The sequence below is a fragment of the Hemitrygon akajei genome, chromosome 4 (genome assembly GCF_048418815.1).
Source record: "Hemitrygon akajei chromosome 4, sHemAka1.3, whole genome shotgun sequence".
Taxonomy (NCBI): domain Eukaryota; kingdom Metazoa; phylum Chordata; class Chondrichthyes; order Myliobatiformes; family Dasyatidae; genus Hemitrygon; species Hemitrygon akajei.
The window spans coordinates 161855577-161874868 of record NC_133127.1 but is presented as its reverse complement, the minus strand read 5'-3'; the positions used below and the strand labels follow the sequence as shown (position 1 = coordinate 161874868).

The 19292-nt window shown below is 39.1% G+C and overlaps 1 protein-coding gene across 1 annotated transcript in view; it reads left to right on the top strand.

Moving 5' to 3' along the window:
- The window catches only part of flt1 (fms related receptor tyrosine kinase 1), a 155935-nt gene that overhangs the window by 133146 nt on the left and 3497 nt on the right, over positions 1–19292 (top strand). The window contains exons 26-29 of the mRNA XM_073043818.1: positions 1174–1279; positions 1465–1604; positions 11158–11242; positions 17009–17103. Of these exons, the coding sequence (XP_072899919.1) occupies positions 1174–1279; positions 1465–1604; positions 11158–11242; positions 17009–17103 (426 nt within the window). The remainder of the gene's footprint in view (positions 1–1173; positions 1280–1464; positions 1605–11157; positions 11243–17008; positions 17104–19292) is intronic.

Sequence of the window (19292 nt, the reverse complement as noted above, 5' to 3'; positions counted from 1 at the left end):
AAGAATGAAGGGGGATCCCTTTGAAGCCTACTGAATATTGAAAGGCCTAGACAGAGTGGACATGGAGAGGATGTTTCCAATAGTGGGATGCTCTAGGACCAGCGGGTGCATCCTCAGAGTAGAAGGATGTCTCTTTAGAACAGAGATGAGGAGGAATTTCTTTAGCCAGGGGATGGTGAATTTATGGAATTCATTATCACAGACAGCTATGGAGGCAGTTGTTAGGTATATCTAAAGCAGAAGTTGGTTACTTGATTTAAGGTTCTTGATTAGTGATGGTGTCAAAGGTTCAGGGGAGAAGGCAGAAATATGAAGGAAAATAAGGCAGCCATGATAGAATAGCGGAGTAGCCTTGATGGTCCAAATGGCTGAATTCTTTCCTACAGTCTTATGGTGTATATGGATTACTTTTCCAGGCATATTTTTAATAATGAAAGAATATAATAGGTGCGAGACGGGCTGTTCTTGAGAGGTATAGATTCAGTATAGTACGTTTAGGAATGGGACAAGATAAATGTTTCAGGGTCTGTGGAATATGCTGCCTTAATTTGTTGACAGTCATGATGTTATTCTGGCCTGCTTGGTGGAAATCAGGCAGGGACTTTTGAAATTGCTCCAAGGGCCCATCTATCAAATGCTCAGTCTTCTTCTGTAGGCTCTTATTTTCATTTGGACTTCTACATGAACAACTGCTGGAATGTGGCATGTTTCAGCTTGAATAATGCAACATATTTCTTGCTTGTCTCACATTTAAATCTGTGCTTCATGTGTCTTGTCCTCTGCTATGTTGGAGCCTGGATTTTTTGTTGGACTGGGGCACTAAAGGATGTGAATCTGAAGTGGCTGAGTAGCTATGATTTATTTGAAATTTAGACAAGTTCTATAGAGGCTAACTGGGTGACTCCTGCTTCTACCCATTTTGTTGTGGTTTGCCAAATGTCTTACAATCAACATTGTGGAGTTCAGTTAAGACTATAACCAACTTAATATCAACTCCCTCTCTGAGAAACCTGAAAGAAATAGATTGTATAAAACTAATTTGATTTTAATGTGATGTTTATAAGTGTTACTTAAAATTATATTTTACATTAATTAAATGTAAAATTAACCTAATGAAACAACTGTATATTTAAAACTCAAAGAAGCTAAGTATTCATTGGGTATTCATTCCAGCTATCAAATATTACTCGACTGCTGGCATAATGAACCCAAACAGCGGCCTACATTCACAAAACTTGTGGAGAGACTTGGAGATTTATTACAAGCAAGTGTTCAGCAGGTACTAAAAAGTTGAGAAGAACGCTGGCTGACTGCTAAGTATTTCCAGATTTTCACTTCAGATTTCCAGCATCTATAGCTTTTTGCTTTTACTGCTATTAGCTAATGTCCTCATAAACATCATAAACATTAGTTAACATCATCATTATTTTTTATATTTATAACAAAACATGTTGTGATTGGCAGGATGGAAAGGACTACATCCCCCTGAGAAGCATGCTCGTATCAAATAGCTTTAATTTTTCAGTGCCAACATTGCCAGACTCTTGCTTGGGAGAAGAAATGGAGAATTCAAAATTTAATTATAAAAATACAGGAAGCTTTGGGTAAGATATATTACCATTCTATCGAGAAAATTAAAGTCTGATATTTACTGAAACAATGAATTAAACTGAGATAATTCACTAAGACAACCAGATCCAGAATTTGTTTATTTATACTCAGTTTTATTATGTCTATAATCTTGCCACATCTCCCACATCTGTTTATAAATAAGGCAGATATCAGTATAAAACTCTTGCTGATTTTCTCTTCTATTTTCTGCTCTTGCCTGAGATCAATTTAATTTCAGGACTTTTTTAAAATCAGACAAATTATGATAAGTTAACTCCACTCTAAATTCTTTTGATTGAGGCAAAAATAAGATTAACAACTTTTTTGTACCTATAATTGATTACAGCAAAAATAAAATATTAACTGATAAGAAATATGCACATTGTAAATGGAATAAGCAGCTGCTTTGAATCTGTACTTTTTTTTCACTTAAAATGTTGAATAAATGCATAAGACAAGAAGAACCTACTGGGAACATCTGCAAACTTCTTGAGTTGTCAGTTGCGTTGCTGATGGAAAGCAAGATTGAAAAAATAGTATTGAAAGGAAACATTATCTCTTCGTGCATCTTAGTTACCAAAAATAAGTGTTGGCAAGGTCCTGGATTCATCCATTGAAAGTTATCAAGTCGTAGAGTCAGGAAAACCACAGAAACAGGCCCATCGGTCCATCTAGTCCATGCTGACCCAGTTTTCTGCCTAGTCCCAGCTTCTTGCATCTGGACCATAGCTCTCTATACTTACCTTACGAACCCATCGAAATTTCTCTGAAATGTTACAATCAAACCTGCATTTACCATATGCGCTGGCAGCTCATTCCACACTCACACCACTCTCTGAATGAAGTTTCTACCTAGATTCCTGTTGAATATGTCACCTTTCATCCTAAACCTATGCCCTCTACTTCTAGTCTCATTCAACCTGAGGGGGGAAAAGCTTGTAAGCATTCACCCTATCTATACCCCTTGTAATTTTGTATACCTCCATCAACTCTCCCCTCATCCTCCTACAATCTAGGGAATAAAGTCCTCACTGATTCAACCTTTCCACGCAGCTCAGGTCCTTAAGTCCTGGCAACATTCATGTATGCTTTCTCTGTTCTCTTTCAAGCTTATAGACCAACTTTCCTGTAGGTAGGAGGCACAAGGCTCCAAATTTGGCCCCACCTAGGTCTAATACAACTTAAACATAACATCACAACTCCTGTATTAAATGCTCTGATTTATGAAGGCCAATGTGCCTAAACCATCCCTACCTGTGATATCACTTTCAAGGAATTAGCAATCCATGTTCCCAGGTCCCTTTGTTCTTCTACATATCTCAGTGTCAAACTGTTCACTGTCTTATCCTGATTGGTCCTCCCAAAATGGCTCAAAATACTGCAAGAGTGGTCTTACCAATGCCTTATAAAACGTTGCTTTCATATGCTAGTCCCATCAAAATGAATGCTGACATTGCATATGCTTTCCTTACCACCAACTCATCCTGCTAGTTAACCTTTGGGGAATCCTGCATGAGGACTCCCACGTCCCTTTACACCTCCAATTTCTGAACTTGCTCCCTGTTTAGAAAATAGTCTACACCTTTATTCTTTCAATGAAAGTGCATGACCATACACTTCCCTACACTGTATTCCATCTGAACGTCAGCACAGGAACAGGGCCTTTGGCCCACAATATTGTGCAGAACCAATTAAATTAGTAATCAAATAACCAACTAAACTAATATCTTATGTCTACACAATGTCCATGTCTTTCTACTTTCTTTACTTTTAAATGCCTATCTAAATGTCTCTTAAAATTCCAATTTCCCTAAAGTTTCTGCCTCTACCAGCACCCCAGGGAGCACATTTCAGGCACTCACCACTTTCTATGTAAGAAGTTGCTCCTCATCTCTCTTTTGAAATTACTCACCTCACCTTAAATGCATACCCTCTGGTACTAGGCCTTTCAATCATGGGAAAAAGATACTGTCTGTCTACTCTATCCAAGCGTTTCACAATCTAATAAACCTCTATCAGATCTCCCCTCAGTCTCTGCCACTTGAGAGAAAATGGCCCAAGTTTATCCAGCCTCTCGTTACAAGCTCTTGCCCTCTAATCCAGGTGACATCTTGGTAAACTTCTCCTGCACCCTCTCCAAAGCCTCAACATTCTTCCTATAATGGGGTGACTAGAACTATATGCAACACTTCCAGATGTGGCTAACTAGAGTTTTATAAAGCTGCAATATAATTTCCTGATTTTGAACTCAATGGGAGCTATGAATTTGGACTCCAAGATCCCTCTGTTCATTAATGCTGCTAAGTGTCTTGCCCTTTACAGTCTCCTTATATCTGCCCCTTCTTTGCCCATTCTCCTGAACTGTATATCCCTCTACTGACTCCCTGCTTCCTCATACTACCTGCCCCTCCACCTACCTTTAAATTCTCAGCAAACTTGGCCACAAAGCTATCATTTCTGTTATCCAAATGATTGACATACTTTAAAACACGAAAAGAAGAAGAACACCACTAGTTCATTTCACTGGCAGGCAACCAGAAAAAACCTCATTTACTCACCTCTTTGTCCCCTACCATTCAACCAATTTTCTATCCATACTAGTTTCTTTCCTGTAGTACCTGCTACAATGCATGTATCTTTCCTGTAATCCTTTAGAATACCTTTGAATAATTTACTCATGACTGATGTCAGTATCAACATCCTATAATTTCCTGTCTTGTTCTTATTTCTTAAACAATAGATCAACCTCATGACATCATTAGTCACTCCTTTGGCGCCTCACCTGTGGGTAAGAATATTTTATAGATCTGTCAGCCTACCTGCAATTTCTCTAATGGCCTCCCATGAGGTCCTAGGAGATGCCTTGTCAGTTTCTGAGGATTTACCCACCTTAATTTGCCTCAAGTCAACAAGCACCCCCTCTTCCAATATCCAGATATAGTCAATGACCTCACTACCCTTTTGGCTTAGACTGTCTCCCAAGTAAATACATGTGCCAAAAAATTAACTGTAAGATCTGCAACATCTCTTTCTACTCCATGCATAGATTACCACACCAATCTTCAAGAGAACCAATTTTGTCCCTTGCTGTCCTTTTGCTCTTAGGATTCCTTTTCACTTGTCTGTCAGAGCAATCTCATGACATCTTTTAGCCCTCTTGATTTCCCCCTCAAGTGTTCTCTTTTATTTCTTATATTCTTTAGGTTCATCATTTGCTCCTTGCTGCCTTTACCTGATATGCACCCCCACCCCCTTTTTCTTTACTAGGGCCTCATTAATCCATCAGTAATCAAGGTTCCCTAAACCTGTTAGTCTTGCCTTTTATTCTGTCAGGAACATAAAGATTCTGTGTTTTCAATATTTCACTTTTAAAGACCTCCCACTTACTAAGCATTTATTTTGCCAGAAAATAGCCTACTTCAATCCACATTTTCCTTGCCAGATCCCTTCTGATGCCATCAAAATTGGATTTTCTCCGATTTAGAATCTCAGCCCAAGGACCAGTCTTATCCTTCTCCATACTTATCTTGAAACTAATAGAATTATGATCGTTAGGTCGAAAGTATTTCCCTACACTCACTTCTCTCATCTGCCCTGTCTCATTCCCAAAGAGGAGATCCTGTGTCATGCTCTCTCTCATTGGTACCTCCACATATTGATTAAGGAAACTGTCCTGTACACATTTGACAAATTCTATTTTAAAAGAAGGGAATCTCAGTCAATGTGTGCAGAGTCAAACTCACCTACTATCACAACTTTATATTTCTTGTAACTGTTATAAGAACATAAGAAATAGGAGCAGGAGTCGGTCATCTGGCCTGTCGGGCTGCTCCACCATTCAATAAGATCATGTCTGATCTGGCCATGGACTCAGCTCCACCTACCTGCCTTTTCCACATAACCCTTAATTCTTCTACTATGCAAAAATCTATCCAACCTTGTCTTAAATATATTTTCCAAGGTAGCCTCCACTGCTTCATTGGGCAGAGAATCCCACAGATTCACCACCTTCCAGGAAAAGCTGTTCCTTCTCATCTCCATCCTGAAATTACTCCCCAAATCTTGAGGCTATGTTCCCTAGTTTTAGTCTCACCTACCAGTGGAAACAACTTTCCTGCCTCTATCTTATCTCTCCCTTTCATAATTTTATATGTTTCTATAAGATATCCTTTCATTCTTCCGAATTCTAGCGAGTACAATTCTGGGCGACTCAATCTCTCCTCATAGTCTAACCCCCTCATCCCTGAAATCAACCTGCTGAACCTCCTCTGCATAGTTGCAGTGTAACCTCCCTGCTCTTAACTTAATCCCTGTAGCAATGAAGGCCAACATTCTATTTGCCTTCTTGATAACCTGCTGCACCTGCAAATCAACCTTTTGTGATTCATGCAGAAGCACTCCCAAGTCCCTCTGCACAGCAGTTTGCTGCGATTTTTTACCATTTAAATAATAATCTGCTTTCCAATTTTTCCTTCCAAAGTGGTTGACCTCACATTTACCAACATTGAACTCCATCTGCCAGACCCTTGCCCACTCATTTAACCTATCTATATCTCTGCAGACTATCTGTATCTTCTGCACAATTTACTTTTCCACTGAATTTTGTATCATCAGCAAACTTAGATACACTACACTTGGTCCCCTCTTCCAGATCATTAATGTATATTGTGAACAGTTGCGGACCCAGCACCGACCCCTGTGGCACACGGCTCACCACTGATTGCCAACCAGAGTAACACACGTGTATCCTAACTCTCTGCTTTCTATTGGTTAACCAATCATCTATTCATGCTAATACATCACCCTTAACTCTTTGCATCCTTATCTTATGGATAAGTCTTCTATGCAGTACCTTATTGAACACCTTCTGGAAATCCAAGTACGTAATATCCATCTGTTCCCCTCTATGCATTGTGCTCATTATATCCTCAAAGAACTTCAGTAAGTTTGTCAAACAGGACCTGCCTTTGCTGAATCCATGCTGTGTCTGCCTGATGGATCCATTTCTTTCCAGATACCTTGCTATTTCTTCTTTCATGATAACTTCAAGCATTTTCCCAACTACAGCTGTTAAACTAACTGGCCTATAGTTACCTGCCTTTTGCCAACATCCTTTTTTGAACTGTGGCATGACATTCACCATCTTCCAATCCACTGGGACCTGCCCAGAGTGCAGAGAATATTGGTAAATTATCACCAAAGCCTCAACTATAACCTCTGCCATTTCTTTCAATAGCCTGGAATGCATTCCATCAGGACCAGGGGACTTAACTAGCTTCAAGCCCACCAGTTTGCTCAGCACTACCTCTCCAGTGATAGCTATTGTAACGAGGTCCTCATCAAATGCCAAACATTTTTCTTTGGCATGTTAGACATGTCCTCCACCGTGAAGACCGAGAACAAAATAGTCATTTCCTCATTACCCAATATCAATTTCCCCTTCTTGTCCTCTAAGGGACCTATGTTCACTTTAGCCATCCTTTTCTGCTTTATGTAATTATAAAAACTTTTACTATCTTCTTATATTCTGTGCTAGTTTATTTTCATAATCTATCTTCCCTTTCTTTATTGCTCGCTTAGTGGTACTTTGTTGGTTTTTAAAGTTTTCCCAGTCTTCCAGTTTCCCACTACTCTTGGCTACTTTGTATGCATGAGCTTTTAGTTTGATGCCTTCTTTTATTTCCTTAGTTATACAAGGCTGGCTCTCCCCACCCTTACTGTCCTTTCTTCTAACTGGAATACACTTCTGTTGAGCTCCATGAAAAATCTCTTTGAAAGTCTTCCACTGTTCCTCATCTGCCCCACCATATAGCCTGTGTTCCCAGTCTACACTAGCCAAATCCTCCCTCATCCCATTGTAGTCTCCACTGTTTAGGCATAATACACTGGTTTTCGATTGAACTATTGCACCCTCCATTTGTATGGGAAATTCAGTCATACTCTGATCACTCTTTCCAAGAGGATCCCTAGCTACAAGACCACTATTTTTACCTGTCTCACTGCACAGGACCAGATCTACAATACCATGTTCCCTTGTAGGTTCACTGATGTGCTGTTCAAGAAAATTATCACAGATGCATTCTTGAACTCCTCCTCAAGACTGCCGCAACCAAATTGATTCACCATATATCTCTATATCTCTAAATCCTCTCTTCTAAATTCTCTCTTCTAAATCTTGCTGACTATTAGGAATCCATAATATAGTCTAATGAACATGGAAATCCCGTTCATATTCGTCAGTTCCTCCCAAATTGACTCAGTAGATAAGCCCACCATCTTAGACCATAAGACATAGGAGCAGAATTAGGCCATTCAGCCTGTCAAGTCTGCTCCACCATTCCATCATGGTTGATCCTAGATCCCACTCAACCCCATGCACCTGCCTTCTCGCCATAACCTTTGATGCCCTGACCAGTCAGGAAACAATCAATTTTCGCTTTAACTATACCCATGGGCTTGGCCTCCACAGCGGTCTGTGCCAGAGCATTCCACAGATTCACTACTCTCTGGCTAAAAAAATTCCTCCTTGCCTCTGTTCTAAAAGATTGCCCCTCAATTTTGAGGCTCTGCCCTCTAGTTCTGGATAATTCCGCCATAGGAAATATCCTCTCCACATCCACCCTATTTAGACCTTTCAGCATTCGGTAGGTTTCAATGAGCTCTCCCGTCACTCTTCTAAATTCCAGTGAGTATAAGCCCAAAGCTGCTAAAGGCTCCTCATATGTTAACCCCTTCGTTCCTGGAATCATCCTCATGCACCACCTTTGGTGCACATCCATTCTGAGATATGGGGCCCAAAACTGTTGACAGTACTCTGGGTGCAGCCAAACTAGTGTCTTATAAAACCTCAGCATTATCTCCTTGTTGTTTAATATTTTCTTCCCTTGAAATGAATGCCAACATTGCATTTGCCTTTTTTTAACCACAGACTCCACCTGTAAATTAACCTTCTGGGAGTCTTGCACGATGACTCCTAAGGCCCTTTCCACCTCTGATGTTTCAGATTTCTTCCCATTTAGATAATAGCCTGCACTTTTGTTCATTTTACCAAAATGCATTATCATACATTTCGCAACACTGTATTCCATCTGCCACTTTTTTGTCCATTCTTCCAATTTGACTGTCCTTCTACAATCACATTGCTTCCTCAGCACTACCTACCCCTCCACCTATCTTTGTATCATCTGGAAATTTTGCCACAAATCCATCAATTCCGTTATCTAAATCACTGACAAACTGATACTGACCCTTGAAGAACACCACTAGTCACTGGCAGGCAACCAGAAAAAGCTTCCATTGTTCCTACTCGCTGCCTCCTGTCTGTCAGCCATTCCTCTATCCACGCCAGTATCTTTCGTGTAATGCCATGGGATTTTATCTTGTTAAGCAGCCTCACGTGTGGCACATTATCAAATGCCTTCTGAAAATACAAGTAAATGACATACACGACCTCTCCTTTGTCCACCCTGCTTGTTACTTCCTCAAAGAACTCTAACAGAAACCTTTACAGAAACCATGCTGACTTTGACTTATTTTATCATTAGTCTCCAAGTACCCCAAAACCTCATCCTTAATAACAGACTCCAACACTTTCCCAACCACTGAGATTAGGCTCACTGGCCCATGATTTCCTTTATTTTGCTATCCTCCCTTCTTAAGGAGTGGAGTGACATTTTCAATCTTCCAGCACCATGCCAGAATCAAGTGATTCCTGAAAGATCATGACCAATGCATCTGTTATCTCTTCAGCAACCTCTCTCGAGACTCTGGGATGTAGTCCATCTGGTTCATGTGACTTATCCACCTTAAGACATTTGAGTTTGCCTAGCACTTTTTTCTTTGTAATAGCAATGGTACTCACTCCTGCTCCCTGACACTCACAGACCTCTGGCACACTGCTAGTGTCTTCCACAATGAAGACAGATGCAAAGTACCCATTTCTTTGTCCCCCATTACTACCTCACCAGCATAATTTTCCAGTGGTCCAGTATCAACTCTCAACTCCTTTTTACTCTTTATATAACTGAAAAAAAAATGTTTGGTACCCTGCTTTATATTATTGGCCAGTTTGCCCTCATATTCATCTTTTCCCTTCTTTTAGCTTTTTAAGTTACCTTTTTTTGGATTTTAAAAGCTTCCCAATCATCCAACTTCCCAATCACTTTTGCTACATTATATGCCCTTTCCTTGGTTTTTATGCAGTCCTTAACTTCCCTTGTCAGCCACGGTTGCCTACCCCTGCTATTTGAGAACTTCTTCTTCTGTGGGACATATCTATCCTGCGCCTTGTGAACTATTCCCAGAAACTTCTGCCAGAATCCCCCTCTAATCATGGGCAAGCTCCTCTCTCATGCCTCACTAATTCCCTTTATTCCATTGCAATACTGATACTTGTGAGTTATGCCTCTCCCTCTCAAACTGTAGTATGAACTCAATCATATTATGATTAGTGCCTCCTAAGGGTTCCTTTACCTTAAGCTCTCTAATAAAATCTGGATTATTACACAACACCCAATCTAAAATAGTCTTTCTCTGAGTAGGCTTAAGCACAAGCTGCTCTATAAAGCCATCTCATAGCATTCTACAAACTCCCTCTCTTGTGATCCAACACCAACCTGATTTCCCCAATCCCCTTGCATATTGAAATCCCCCATTACAATTGTGTTATTACCCTTATTACATGCCCTTTCCAGCTTCCTTTGCAATCTCAACCCCACATCTTGGCTACTACTTGAAGGCCTATATATGATTTGCATAATGTTTTTACCCTTGCGGTTTGTTAACTCCACCCACAAAGATTTGACATTCTCTGACCCTATGTCTCCTCCTTCTAAAGATGTAAATCCAACTCTTACCAACAGAGCCACACCACTGCCTATGCTTTCCTGCCTGTCCTTTCAATAAAAAGCTTATCCTATGACATTAAGCTCCAACTAATGACCTTCTTTCAGCCACAACTCAGTAATGCCCACAGTGTCGGACCAACCAACCTCTAATCATCCACCTCTTTCTGAATACTACATGCATTTAAATACAGCACTATCAGTCCTGCATTCTTCGCAATTCTTAAATTTTCCATCTGTGGTACAATTTAACTCTCTGCACTGTTTATATTTGAGTACAATCATTGTCTTGTCCTTTGTTACATCCATATTACATCCATCATCTACTTTTAAGCTTGCTGTCTCATCCACAGCTCTGTCATACTGGTTCCCATCTCCCTGCCATATTAGTTTAAACCACTCCCAGCAGCTGTAGCAAACCTGCCCACAAGAATGTTGGTCCGCCTCAGGTTCAAGTGCAACCCATCCCTTTTTTACAGGTCCCACCTACCCCAGAAGAGGACCCAAGAGACTTGAATGAAAAAAGATCTCCTTGAATGCTGGAACAATGTAGGGAGAGAGGAAAACAATCCTGTATATTTGAAATCCTTGTTGAAACTGAAATCTTATGAGAACTATAAACAGCTCAGCACTAAAATTATATTTTTACTGAAAAACTGACATGCAGCCCCATTTGAATGTGCGATATTTTTTATTACTGCAGATATATTAACACTTGTCTGAACAAACAACCACAGGATTTGGAGACATTTGAAGAGCTACCACTTGAGCTTACAACATTAACAGATGTAAGTTTTCTTATGACTTGTGTATTGTTTGATAGCCTTGGCTCTGTTTCAATATGTAAGACTTACAATTTAGTTTTGCAAGCATCCTTCCCCATATTACAATGGATAGATGTTATCTGCTGTGTTATGACAAACTTTATAAAATCACTTCTAGCTTCCCTCAGAACATTTTGAGGATATTAAAAATTTCCCTTTTTCCTTTGAATTTTGAACACCATGTGCTTCATGATAAAGAAAAAATAAATAGAACAAAATATGATTATAAATACATCTGAAAATTATTTTGACCTGAATTTTGAGAGAATATCTTTTTGCTTTCTATTTGTGGAAACTGTAAGTAAATATTTTGAGGGGGATTTGATTTTCATTTTAAACAACAACTAGCATGGCCTATAAAACCAACAAATTCATAATAAAAAGGTGAAGTTTGCTTTGCAAAATTTAATCTATGTTAATCAAAATTGGACCAAATGGAGTCTACAGTCAAAATTTTCAAAACAAGGTACAAAGAATTGAAAGATGGAAAACGGCAAAGACAAGGAACTGAACCAGACATAACAATGATCCGGGACAGCAGGTCAATGATAGAAATGGTAATCAAAGGATCTGCACAGTGGAAAAGCAAAGAAAGGAAAGGGAATGGGAGGAAAACTACTGCAAGTTGTGAACTTTTAATTCAGCTCTTTAACCTCTTGCAGCCCAATTAATAGTCTGAATAGCATTGTTTCAAGAATAAAATAAGAGTAAAGATGGATGTAGACAAATTGTAACAAGGACAATATTCAGGTATAAAACTTTGAAAATATTAATCATGACTGCAACAGTTAATATTAAATATTTTCCTTCATGGTGTTGCGGTATAATTCTCTGGTAAATTCTTAATGGATCTTTTAAATGTGCATAGTTAATAATTCTGTCCTCCACCTCCAGAAAAATTAAGCCCTTCCTCACCTGTGCTTACTTTTTCCATAAGTGGAAGACAGAATGTACACAGGAAGTTTGTGTGAGGTGGAGCAAGCCCCAAGTGACAAGTGGGCCTCAAACAGCCGAAGCCCCATCCCTGCATTACCTTAGTGGTCTTTGACTCATCACTGCTAACCAAGACCTTTCAACGTGTTCTATATGTCATTGTCAGTCAAAGACATTTTATAAAAGTTAAAATTAAAAAACTAAATATTCTTAAAAGATAACATCAATTAAAAACATTTTAAAATATTACAATATATTATAAAACATTAAAATATAGTAAAAATAATTCAAGCATTGACCTTTTTCCACAGTGCCAATGAACCAATTGAATGGGATCACTGATAATTGGCATCCTTACCCAATTATAATATTGATGGCCAATGCAAAGTGCATTGGTACACAGTACTGAGTCCAGTATGAGTAAAAAGTTGGGTGTATGATTTTCATACTGTTCCAGACTTTCTATTTAATGTGTGCATAAGGCAGTGCAAACAATTAATAGCCAGTGGTTCCTTAAAGAATCTTTGGCAGCAGATAAATTAGAGTGCTAGAAGATTCATTGACCATCAGATCACAAGCCATAGGAACAGCATGAGCCCATTTGGCCCATCAATTCTGCTCTGCCACCCAATCATGACTGATTTGTTTTTCCCTGTCGGAGCCATTCTCCTGCCTTCTCCCTGTAACCTTTGACACCCTCACTCTTCAAGAGTGTATCAAAATCCACTTTAACTATACCCAAATTCTTGACCTCCAGAGCAATGAATTCCTCTGACTAAAGAAATTCCTCCTCATCTTTATTCTAAAAGGACATCCTTTCACTTTGAGATTGCACTCTCTGGTCCTAGACTCTTCCACTACTGGAAACCTCTTTTCCATGTTTACTCTTTCCAGGCCTTTCAATATTCAGTTGGTTTCAGTGAGACTCCCCCAACCCCGATGAACATGTGGTGACATTTGTGGGCTGTCCTCAGCACATCCTTAGGCTGTATTTGTTGTTAGCACAAATTACACATTTCACTGTATGTTTCAATTTATGTGTGATAATTAGATAATTCTGAATTTGAATCTGAATCTGATCTCTAATCTGCAAAGGAATTTGGAAAGGGAAGGGCAAGATCCAGATGTTTTGGTCCATGCTGAGGAAATTTGGATTCAATTAGGAAACTAGGGATTAAACTAAAAAGCAGAACCAAGAAGGATTGGATTACTACCTGAGCCATGTGCAAATAAGCATGAGATCAATACAATTAGAGAGGGAGAAGTGAGTTTGAATCCGTGGAATGATGGCACCTTTATTGGGGAAAAAGGGAGCTGTTCTCCACCTAAATCACGCTAGGACCACAGTCCTGGCAAACTACATAACCAGGGTTCCCAGGCCGTCAACTTTGAGCCTGAGTTCTTCGAGCAGTCAACATTTGCTGCAGCTGTTGTCACCAGGAAGCATAATGGTTCCATTGGCCCTCACATCATGCAGCTACAACACGCCATCACCTGATCATGCATCACTGTTTTAGTTAATTAGTTGTTATTTGGAGTCTTTTTATTGAATTACTATATTGTCAGAAACCATTCATTTCTGAGCATCTCATGAACATTACCTCACTGTTCCTCTTTTGCACTAATTATTTATTTTGTTGTTTCTTGTAATTTATAGTAATTTTTTTGTCTTGCACTGTGTTGCTGCCACAAATAACAAATTTCATTATGCAATCTTGTCCTACTTCATATGGTTATCTCACTCTGGTTATAGCTTCTTTCTTCCTTCTTTGATACATTAGCTTTCTTATCCTCTCTATCCGAGTACCTCTTTTGAAATCATCTTTACTAAAGCTTAATAGCAATTTTAATTTTATTTGAAAATTTACACTAGCATTCAAAATGATTTCAAATCAAGATTGGAAACAATGACCATATGTATGTTTTTTTAGAGACTGTATTTCATCATCTTTACAATATATCTTAGCAGTCGATTTTTTTAAGTAGTCATCCCAAATCAAAATCAACTTTAATATCACTGCTATATGTTGTGAAATGTGTTGTTTTGCATTAGCTGGACATTACAATACATTATAATAAAACCTATTAAATAAAAAGTTTATAAATAAGTAGTGCAGAAAGAGAGTTAAAACAGTATTGAGGAAGTGTCCCTGGCTCCATTTAGAAACATGATGGTAGAGGAGAAGATGCTGTTCCTGAAATGTTGTGTCTGTATCTTTGGGCTCCTGTACCTCCTCCTTGTTGGTAGCAATAAGAAGAGGGCATATTCCTGGGTGATGAGGCCACCTTTTTGAGGCATCACCTTTTGAAGGTATCCTGGATGCTGGGGAGGCTAGTGCCCATGATGGAGCTGGCAGAGTTCACAACTTTCTGCAGCTTTTTCTGATCTTGTGCAGTGGCCTCTCCATACCAGACGGTGATGCAATGAGTTAGAATGCTCTCCACAATATACTGTAGAAATCTGTGTGTGTCTTTGGTGACGTACCTGTTCTCCAAAATCTACTAACTGATGTTGTGCCTTCTTTGTAAATGCATCAATATGTGTGGCCCAGGATAGATCCTCAGAGCTATTGAAACCCAGGAACATGAAACTGCTCACCCTTTCCACTTCTGATCCCTCAGTTTGGACGGTTATGTGTTCCCTCAACTTCCTTTCCTGGTCCACAGTCAATTCCTTGGTCTTAGTGAAGTTGAGAGTAAGGTTGTTGCTGTGACACCATTCAACCAGCTGATCTATCTCACCCCGTACACCCCCTTGTCACCATATGAAATTCTGCCAACAACAGTTGTGTCATTAGAAAATTTATAGATGCCATTTGAACTGTGCTTAGCCACACAATAGTATGTGTGGAGAGAGTAGAGCTGTGGCCTCAGCATGTATTGAGCTGTGTTGATTGTCAGCGAGAAAGAGATGTTGTTTCAGATCTGCACAGACTGTGGTTTCCCAGTGAGGAAATCAACAATCTGGTTGCAGAGGGTGGTACAGAGACCCAGGTATTGGAGCTTGTTGATTAGGACTGAGGGTGTGATTGTGTTGAACACTGAGCTGCAATCAATAATCATCAGCCTGATGTAGGTATTACTATTGTCTGCATGATCTAAGGCCAAGGGGAGAGCAGTGAGATTGCATCCACTGTAGCCCTATTGTGGCGATGGGCAAATTGCAGCGGGTCCAGGTTCTTGCTTAGGCAGAAGGTGATTCCAGCCATGTCCAGCCTCCCAAAGTACTTCATCAGAGTAAATGTGAGTGCCACTTGGTGATTGTCATTGAGACAGCTCACCCTGCTCTGCTTGGGCACTGGTATGATTGTCTCCTTTTGAAGCAGATGGGAGCCTCCGACTGCAGTAGTGAGAGATTGTACATACACCTTCAAAGTCATCCCGCACGTTGGCTTAGCCCACTCAGCTTGTAGGTGTTTACATCTAGCTATATGAGAGTTACAGACCCACACTGGCACTCCAGTTACATCTGCCTACATTCTTTTGTTTCTCTATAGTCTGAACTTCTGCATTACTTGTAAACCAATGCACAATCTTTCGCATCCTCATCCAGATCATGTATAATGCTGGCTCCAATACAAGACTCTTTTATTTCATTATTCTCCTACAAATCTGCACCAACTACTTTCTTATCCAAACCAAATCCATCCACCAGTCCTACCAAATGTTACCATAAATGGACTGTGTATGACATCAGGTCAATGGGTTTTTCAAAACTGAAGTGCAGAAAGATATCTGAACTACCCATATCCCAAAGCTTAATCATTCACAGAAGTGAGTAAGACATTATCTTTTTAAGTTTCTAGTAATCTCTTCCTTCTCTGCTCAATCTTTCTCTTCTCTTTTAACGATAGTCTGATTTTAATAAAGATTCAGCATACTCTAGCAGATGCAACTTCTCTCTATAACACCATGGAAATCCATTTGGTTTCTAAACCCCAAATTTAAGAATTGATGGTTTGGATAGGTGGCCAAATGATCTTGAAATGTCTAAAATCAGAAGAAGCTGTGTTGAAATTGTGCGATGCTCTGGTCAGACAGTATTTGAACACTCTACCTGGTTTGGGTTGCCAAGAAGCAAAGGAAACATCTAACCATCAAAACCTGTACAGACAAGAGCCGTGAGACTGATCCCTGGTGTCAAACTTAGCAAACCATTGCAAAGAATGGACTTTCCAGCCCTTAAAAAAGTCAACTGAGAGAGATACTGAATGGTATAAAGATTAAGTTGAATTGCTATCACAGAATAAAGCAAAAGTCTAGCTATAGCTGTAAAGTTCAAATTATAGAAGGTAATTTCAAAATTCATATCAGGAAACTCCCCGTAGAAGATGATCAACACTTCTTTTGCTAACTGATGGAGAAAAAAATCATACTGTAAATAATTTTGAAAATTAATACATAGATAGGAAAGCATCAGATCATTCTAGATAATTAAAATGATCCTTCTAATTAAGTAATTAATTACATTATATAACATACAGTATACAAGCTGTGTACAGATTCATTATGTACGTCTCATAGTTTGTCTTTGAGGAGATGCATGAATAATGTTTTACTTGATAACATCTTTAGTAACTGTTGAAGTAACATTTCCTCAATTCTGACATTGATCAGAAGGACAAGGAACACAATGTACCACACTTATAGTTCTACGTTTATACGAAAACATAAGCTTGAATATGTGCTATTGTCATCAATTAACAAATTAAATCATATTCCAAATTGCTAAGTGGTTTATAGATATGATAACAAAATTAAAAATAGGTTCTATTAATTTGCTCCTGTCTTCCTTAGGATTATCAGACTGATAGTGGAATGGTTTTGGCCCCAGAAGAATTAAAATGTTCGTTGCCGATGGACAACAAGCCAATACATCCACAGTATTTTGAGTAAGCCAACACAATATAATATATTTGTTAAAAGCAATAATTATTATGGGAAATGCAACCAATGTAAAAAATAAGACATGGCTTCAAAAAATGAAACAGAGCCGAGCAGGGGCTACATGCGGTTTAGCACTCTGTGTTTATCCTTTCCAGATATGCAGGAAAATGATTGAGTAGGAAGTCCTTTTTGCAGAAGAATGTTTTTTTTAAACTGAGTAAATTTGTGCTGCATAAACACCATTTCAAGTTGTGAGGGCCAGGCAAATGTGCTGCAGCAGCTTAATTCCAAAGTAAACTTCAGCTTTTTCCCAACTACACGGTAATTATCTAGTATCTTTGTCATTTACTCTAATTTAATTAGATTGCAAACTTTGGAATAAAAGTGCTGGCACGTTTTTTAATTTGAAATCCTTCCTGTACTTTCCTGTTTCCTAAGAATTTTTTCTTACTTTATTTGCAAAACAAGACTAGATCCAGCTTGCTGAGTTGTTTAATAGCTGTAACTACAAGAGAGTGACCTCAATGAACTTATAATAATGAAATAACATACACAAAAGCAGAAATGAAAGCTGAGTAATTTTTTATGGTGTTGCTTGAGTGAAGCCCATTAGAACAGGACCTCTGCAACAACACACTGCCTTTGAATCCTTGTTGTGGCCCTGGACTCACCGCTGGATTGGGGAGCGTGGCTAGTGTTCAGTGATGTGAAAATTATTTTTAAACTGCAGATGCAGGAGATATGAACGTACTCAGCAGGGCAGGCAGCCTTTGTGAAAAATGGAACATATTTAGCAGTTCAGTTCCAGGGCCATTTGTTAGAACCTTGGAAAGAGAGGAAGCAAATTAATTCTCAGTAGCAGTAAAGGTGGAGAAGGGATGGATAAAACAAAGAGTATCTCTTAGAGTCATCTCCGGCTCCAATGACTCCAGGCAGCTCCAGACCACAGATCTCACTGCCACCAACTTGTGTTCCAATGACCCCGCCTGATCACTGCTAGCTGTCTGCTCCTCCTACAGCCAAGACACCAGATCATTGGGAACTATTAGGGGTTAATGCGGCTGTGAGTTTAGCACAGTGGCAGTGAGCTTGATCCAGTCATCTGAAAAACATACGAATCCTTGGGAATAGAATCCTTATTCATTACTAAAATGACTTATAGTGTTCATTGCATGCTCAGTTCCATTGTGCTGCTTGGTCATTGTACAACTGACCCAAAACCATCCAAGTTTATAGTTTTAAATATGACACTGCATTCATGCGTCTACAATTTCTGACAAGGCCATTAAATGAAATGACATAAAAACCCAGAAGTGTTAAATTTATATAGGAACTTTACAGAAATTCCAGGGTTCTATTTAGAGACCTGCACCTGACGGATCTTTTTAACCATATCTAATATCCCGATGATATCCTGCAGTCTGTTCTTTGTTTAGAAACACATGACCTCATTTACAATATTCAATTCAATGGCATTTCCAGATAACTTCTGTGAAAACGTTCTGTTAACTTTCCTTTTTCCTTGGCTTCTTGAATCAAGAAATCTTTTTCTGCAACAGAACTCAGTACTCCAAACTTTGACTCAGAATATGCTTCACACCACAGAATAGAGGAGTTTAGTTACACTTTCCTATGCCTCTGTGAAGATATAATGAAGATATTTAAGATCAACCATCATCTTCTCAAGAAAAATCACCTCCGACAATAATCTTGCACGAATGAGCCCAAACCACTATAGTAACAGATAACGTGAAACATGTCTGAATGCCCTCCTACCTGTCCTATTAACAATAATACATTACCTTTAGCTGATATGTTAATTCTTTCTATTTTAAAGCAGTTTGGTACTTAGATAATTCTTATGTTTTGTAGTGGGTGATGGTGTTTGAAGTTCCTGTAGCTAAATGAAGCCACACAGAACATACAAAAAAAATCTCGTATGACCGTGATACAAGGGATTTTGTTGGGCCCAAAATGAAGTGTGAATCTTGAAATAACCTTACGCTTTTACCACAGAAAGTAAACCCAAATGCTGATGCTGGGAATCCAAAGTAAAATAACTTATTCGGGAAATTTAGTTTTTCTCTCTCTGCTGTTGTTGCCTGATTTGCCGAGTATTTCCAGCACTTTGCTTTTTAATACGCAACAGCTGTTTCATGTTTTCTACCTCATTCCAGAGATCTAAACGCAAAGC